The 6,876-nt window shown below is 35.4% G+C and overlaps 2 protein-coding genes across 2 annotated transcripts in view; one reads left to right on the forward strand and one right to left on the reverse strand.

Annotated features, from left to right (window-relative positions):
• Positions 1-796: 796 nt before the first annotated feature.
• On the reverse strand, positions 797-1,669 carry LOC113383703. The gene has a single exon (XM_026621954.1). The coding sequence runs from the start codon at positions 1,667-1,669 to the stop codon at positions 797-799; it is 873 nt and encodes a 290-aa protein (XP_026477739.1).
• A 1,523-nt stretch (positions 1,670-3,192) lies between these two features.
• The window catches only part of LOC113364055, a gene marked incomplete in the record, with an annotated part of 63,038 nt that continues 59,354 nt past the window's right edge, over positions 3,193-6,876 (forward strand). Inside the window, 1 exon segment of the mRNA XM_026606513.1 lies at positions 3,193-4,209. Coding sequence (XP_026462298.1) covers positions 4,088-4,209 — 122 coding nt within the window.

A 6,876-nucleotide genomic window follows, 5' to 3' on the forward strand; every position in this document is an offset into this window, starting at 1 on the left:
AATGTGAGAAGGAGACACACTTTACGAGCTTTAAGACTACCACGCCATGCTTCTCTTGCTGTTTCCGTTACCTTCCTAATCGCGCCGATCGTCGATCGTCCTTTTTGAAATCCGTGTTGGTTCTTAGCAAAACCTCCGGCGCATTCAATGTCGTTGCGCAATCTGCATTGAATAAGTTTCTCAAGCAGTTTGCCGGCGATGTCTAACATGCAGAGTGGTCGAAACGACGATGGCGTTACAGGGGTTCCCTTACCTTTGTCTATTAGGACCAATCTTTGCCGCTTCCAAACCGTAGGAAAGGTGCCGGTCGCCAGACAGGCATTGTAGGCGTTCAGAAGAATATACGGAAATTCCAAGGCTACATTCTTGATCACTGAGGCTGGGATGCCATCAGGGCCTGGTGCTTTGCCAATTTTTATGGTTTTCGCCGCGTCTTGGAGTTCCTTGACAGTGAAGGGCGTAGTTTCACTGTTTTCCACGTATTGTCTCCTTTTCCGTGGCGGATGTTTAGGGAATAGTTCCGCTACGATAGAATTCATCAGAGCAGGAGATTTTGGAGCTTCTGGTAAAGCTCTACCAAGTCGTTTTGTAACGATTTGATAGGCTTTGCCCCAGAGATCCTTGTCAAGGTCATTGCAGATTTCCTTCCACAATCCAGCTTTAGCTGCTTTTATGGCTTTATTTAGGCTTTTTTTTGCCTGTTTGTACTCGTTTGTATACAAATCTTGGTAGGGGGAGCGTTTTGCAGCTCTTGTGGCGCGGCGACGTAATGCGTGGCATCTTTTCCGTAGTTCTGCTATCTCTGATGACCACCAATATGCTGGACTGTGCACACGCTGATTTTTGGTCGTGGCATAGAGGCGTTACATGAGGTGACAATAGCGTTCATAGTTTTAAGAACCGTTTCTTCCGTTTCTCTGCGGGTACTTGGTTTTGGATCAGCTTGGAGAGTAGATGCGTTTTGCTCGAGGGCTGCTCGCAACGCTTCCTGGTCAAGCTTCTTGGCATTCCACCTTCGTTTGCAAAAGTTGCTTGGTCGAGTCGGACCGGATCCAATACTAAATGTCACATGTTGGTGATCACTGCCACTATACTCTTCAGATACAGTCCAGTCTCCAATCATGTTCGCCGTCCTTGGAGTGGCAAACGTAATGTCGAGAATAGATTCCTGATACCCTGGTCTTCTAAAGGTTGTAATACTTCCAGTATTTAACACAGTAAGGTCTAATCTTGCAGCAAAGTCTGCCACGTCATTTCCTCTAGTGTCCGAGTATTCGGCCCCCCATTCTGCCGATTTCGCGTTGAAATCACCAGCTACAATGACTTCCCCGTCAAATTTGCCGAGAGTGTCTTCTATGCTTGCCATTTTCTGGCGAAATACGCTAATCCCTTCATTTGGTGAGAGATAGACGCTTACACAGTAGGTCGTGGGAGTCTTGATCCAGACGAAACCCTCGCCGCTTCCGTTGTCATTGATGGTGATCTTCTTTGAGTTTGTGATCCATATTGCTGCCGTGCCAGATTTATCTGCGAACCATGATTTATTCTGAATATTCATATATTGCTCGCAGATAAGGCAGATATCGATCTCATCTTCAAAAATACGTTGGCGCAGTAGATTCTGCGCCAAGGCACATCTGTTCAGATTACCTTGTAGAAATCGCGTCATTTCTGTTCTCTCGTGGCTTCGGCAAGTGCTACACGGAATGCTTTACAGGTACCGGATCCGGCGACATGGCTCCCGCTGTTTCGATCTTCTTTGTCTACTGTACATAGAAAGCATTTTGGCTTTTCTGCGCAGTCTACAGACTTGTGATTTTCCCCGCCGCATTTGTAGCAACACTTGCTTCTGTCTGGTCCCCCGCATTTATGCGTTTGGTGTCCGAAACCGAGGCATCTAAAGCAGCGGGCTACTTTAACAACTGGGCGAATGCGACAGTTAACCCACCCAATTCTTATGCGGGCCCCATTTAGGGCTTTGATTGCATTAGCCTCGTCTATCTCACAAAAGGCCGCTCGTTGTCCTCTTGATGTGACTTTGGTCAAGTTCACTCGTCGTATTTCCAGCTTTGTCGTAACTTTGTGTGTATGTATGTATGTATGTATGTATGTATGTATGTGTGTGTATGTATGTGCGGATACAAATTTTCGTCGACGATTTCGGGAACACGGATCAACCGATTTGAATAATTCAAAAAACATTCGATTCGCATTGATAAGGAGACGTGCTGATTAGTTTTTGGCAAAGGCAGGTCTAGCCGTTCCGAAGATACGGTGCAAAAAGTGCCAAGAACGGTACCTCCGTTTTTAAGAGAACGGAGCGTCCGATTTGAATAATTCAAAAAACATTTTACTTGTATTGACAAGATGTAGAATTATCAAATTTTCATGGAGGCAGGTCTAGCGGTTTCGGAGATCTAATGAAAAAAGTAAAAAATAATGCCATTCGGCGGTTAAAAATTATCATTAGACATATGCACATCAAATTATCAGATATTTTATAGAGATTTTAACAATAAGTATATTTTTTTTTTACATTTTTATGGGTTCCGTACCAATGCTTATGCGTTTGACGGCGGCGCGGCACATGCGCGCTTTGACATTTCGTCTCTATGCAGTTCAAGCAGTGCGATTGCTTTGAAAAAAAGTTCAGAATTTCCAAAATATGTCAAAATGAAAAAAACATTTTTTTCAAAAAAATTTTTTGTATCCAAAAAAAAAAAATTTTTTTCAAAAAAAAATTTTTTTTTCATATAAATTTTTTTTTTCAAAAAAAAGTAATTTTTTGTCGAATTTGTAGTTTCTCAAATCTATTTTTTTTTAATTAAATTTTTTTCAAAAATCTTAATCGTTTTTAAAAAAATAATAATTTTTGGTACGGGAAGTTCCAGCAATTTGCCTTAAGGCACGATGCCCTAATTGCGTTAAGACAGAATTCCACTTACAGCTAGTTAAAATTTAAAATTAACGGCGGTGTTAAGTACGTACGCAAGCTCTTCGCGTGACGGCGGCCGACAGGTAAAGATTTGCCAGCGAAATGGCAACGGAACAAAGCAGTATCAGCGCTGGCTACTTTTGTTTTGAGTGATCGTCCCATAGATCGAGAATTCACGAGCACGTACGATCGCGCGACGTTCAAGCGGAGTCCGACGTTCTGCTCGCCCGATTTTTGGTTCAGTGTTCTCTTGCGTTCAGCAATGGAAGGATATCGTCGATTCGTTCTCGCCAGTTTAAACTTTTATACGTAAATAAACAATTCAGCTGTCGTTTGCGACATTTTTAATCTTTAGTGTTCAAAACTGTTATACCTAACCTCATGGATTTCAAGCACATGCCTTTGTACAAGTTTTTATTATTTGATAAATTCAACAATTATATACTCAACTTGTTTAATTGTTAATTGATGTTGTTTTTATTGTTTACATAAGTCCACGTGCTGTGTCTCAGTGTGTCTTAATGTGTATGGATATGTATGAAGTGTTAGAAATCACTGTGATAAATTATGCAATAAGATGTTATGTAAAAACAGCGTTGTGTTTTATTTGAACTCATGACAAACACGGTGATTCTAGCTGAAGAAGGGTTGTATGCGAAGAAATAGAAAAAAAGTCTAGTGCACATCAAAATTATCGATTACCACCCTCATGAAATGAAAATTGTCTCTGAGATGGAGACAAAAGTGATTGCATACAGAACTTCACAACGTTTCCTTCATAAACATTTATAGTTTTTAAAGAATTACATAAGCTATCATGAACAAATGCCGGTAGCAACAATTCAATCGGGTGTTACTTCAAAATACAGACGTCGTACGTGCATTTACATCCGACGAGAGTAAAACATGTAAAAATCTAATTTTAGAAATGATCTTACACGTTACGGCGCATATAAACATATGTATATAAATATACCTATGTACATTTTGGATGTAATCAACTAGCTCTGGATAGAGTTTTATTTTGTTATCTCGTTGTACAAGATATTAGCTGAAACCTGCATAGAAAGTTTGGATCTGGATAATAGATACTTACATAAATGCCAGTTGAAACTATCGCCAGTTAGGATTTTTAAATCATTTTACGGAAAAATGGACAGTGTGGTCATGACCACCCCGTCTAGCGCCGCAAAAATCCGCGCGCGAGTTCGCAGTGCTTTCAGCGCGGTTTGCCCTCGACCGCTGCGAAAAGCTCAGAAAAACAACTCTAATAGGTAAGATGGAAAAGCTCATTATGGGAAAGTTTATCCGTGGTTTTCTTTGATGATATATCATTAAGAACAAAAAATATTATCATGTATTTTTATAATTATTGCATAGACAAATGATTTAAAGATGTATTGTAATTGTAAATGCAACAATTGAAGTAACTGAAGTGACAAATTAATACTAAATTGTGAAACCTTAATAATTATGATACCTTTAAAATCACAATAATAACAATCCTAGTGGATTTTTTTGAGGAAAATTTTGTAACTTTTAATTATTTCTCATTTACTGAGGTGTGTATTTTCTTGGAAATTTTTCACCAGATTTCTTTTTTGTTACCATACAAATCTATTGTATATATTATAATCTTACCTATTTCATGCATGTTAAACAATAAACCTGCGGGTAGAAGTTTGTAAATAACCCAATGATATGGACGTACATTACTTAAAGAAAAATATATTTTTTTGATTTTGATTCGGAATTAAATGTTTATATATTGAATAAAAAGCCAAATAATTTCTTCTTTAATAATTACCAATGACCGAAAAAAATCTCATAAAACTACATACTTTTTTATGTTCTTAGGTATGAAATTTGGAAATTTTATTTTTAAATAAAATTTTTATTGATTAATAAATTTACCTATTTAACAGTTAATTATTTTTAACTGAAAATTTTATCTTTATGATAAAATTATGAAATTTATGTCTTTTGGTTGTTGTTTTAGTTAGTTGTATTTTTTATTCTCGAAAAACATTTATATAAAGATTATAAAGGCATATCTATAAAGGCATTCACTTTTATACTATCACTAATTAGCTCATATATTTAAATTTAAATTGTGTTATTATTTCGTCATTTCTTTCCTGTAATTTGTCCCTTAATAACATTAAACAAAAATGATCTGGAAAAAAATCTTTCATTCATATATAAAACTACTTTTCTTATGTTCTTTTTAAGTAGAATTAATATGGAAAATGGTATTATATCGAAATACAGAAATGTAAATTTTATCTTCATGATAAAAATTGTGAAAATTATTATTTTTCTTCTGATTATTTTAGTTGATGATTATTGAGTTGATTATTTTACACTTGACATTGTAAGAACATACTGCGAGTCGATTAAATTTCGAAATAATTCTGTTCAAATTTTCTTGATTATTTTCTTAATGAACAGTAGTAAGAAACCGAACACCAATGAAAATACGTAAACTTGATAACATTTATATAGGTTTTTCTAGTTTAAGAAATGAAAAGTGTTATCGTATTAATCGTATTTTAAAACTGCAAAATATCCATAATGCATTTAACTAACAATAACAAAATATTGACTTTTTCAATATATGCATCACATGGTTGCTTATTAGCGATTATCCATTAAGAACAAAGTCAATATATTTCAATGACAAACGAACATAAATCACATTTCATTCATCTTGAATATTTCCTGTATAATATAAATAATTATTAAATTATTAGTGAAATTTATTCATATTATACTTTAATTAAATTATTTTCCAATTCTTATTCATAATTTTAGTACAATCATATTCTACAATTCCAAATTAGATTGCTATAATTTTTGTGATAAGATTATTGTATAAAGTTTATATAATACTATCTTAGCTTCCAGATTAAATTTCACCCAAATATCATTTTAGTCGCGCGGACCATTTCTCTGTTTGTGTTATTTTATTATACAATACCTGTACGAGTAGAATTATTTTCTGGTGAACTGATAAGAAGGTTATATAGCATATTGTTTTATTCACTTTATTGCCAATATGTGTATTTTTTTAATTTTATTTTAATAACTGAATAATATAAATAAATCTAGTTTTTTATTAATTCTTTCCACTCGGATGCCGCAACTCCTGTGACATAGTACGTAAACTTTACAATGAAAAAGGGACAAGAGGCCCTTCATGTAAAAAAGAAACTAGTGGGGTGGGTGGCATCGTGCCTTAAGGCAAATTGCTGGAACTTCCCGTACCGTAACGAAGTGTTCGAGGAATACTGAATGTTTTCAAATAGATTATTATAAATATTGTAACATTGTCTAATATTTATAAGAATTATATAAACTGAATTGCAAAGTTGAAATTATTTGTTTCAACAAAAAACTAAAAAAAATCGAACAAAAATTTTTTTTTCCAAAATCAATTATTTTGTTAAGACAAGCAGAAAGTTTTTTGAATCATTCAATCGGACGCTTAGTTCTCTCAAAAACTGCAATTTTTTACATATTTAGCTCCGTATCTTCGAAATGGCTGGGCCTGCCTTTGCCCAAAAACTAATAAACACTTCTCCCAATCATTGCTAATTGAATGTTTTTTAGATCATTCAAATCGGATACTCCGTTCTCTCAAAAATTCGATTTCTATTTTCCGCACTCTTTGCTCCGTATCTCCGAAACGGCTGGACCTGCCTTTGCCAAAAACTAAATCAGCTCTTTTCCCTATCAATAGGAATCGAATGTTTTTGAACCATTCAAATCGGTTGATCCGTGCGCCCCTAAAAACGTGACTGGAAATTTGTATCCCACCATACATACACACACACACACATACACACACCACACACACATCCATTTTTTCTGAAGGTATGCCAAAATGTTCAGAAACCTTCAAAACGTCGAGAAATGTAAAAAATTTCAATTCCGATTTT

The sequence above is a fragment of the Ctenocephalides felis genome, unplaced genomic scaffold (assembly GCF_003426905.1).
Source record: "Ctenocephalides felis isolate EL2017-DRISC unplaced genomic scaffold, ASM342690v1 CF-g0.4_SCAFFOLD_00845, whole genome shotgun sequence".
Lineage (NCBI taxonomy): Eukaryota > Metazoa > Arthropoda > Insecta > Siphonaptera > Pulicidae > Ctenocephalides > Ctenocephalides felis.

Coding starts and splice junctions, on each gene's coding strand:
- LOC113383703 (XM_026621954.1), bottom strand. CDS start 1,669: ATGACGCGATTTCTACAAGGTAATCTGAACAGATGTGCCTTGGCGCAG.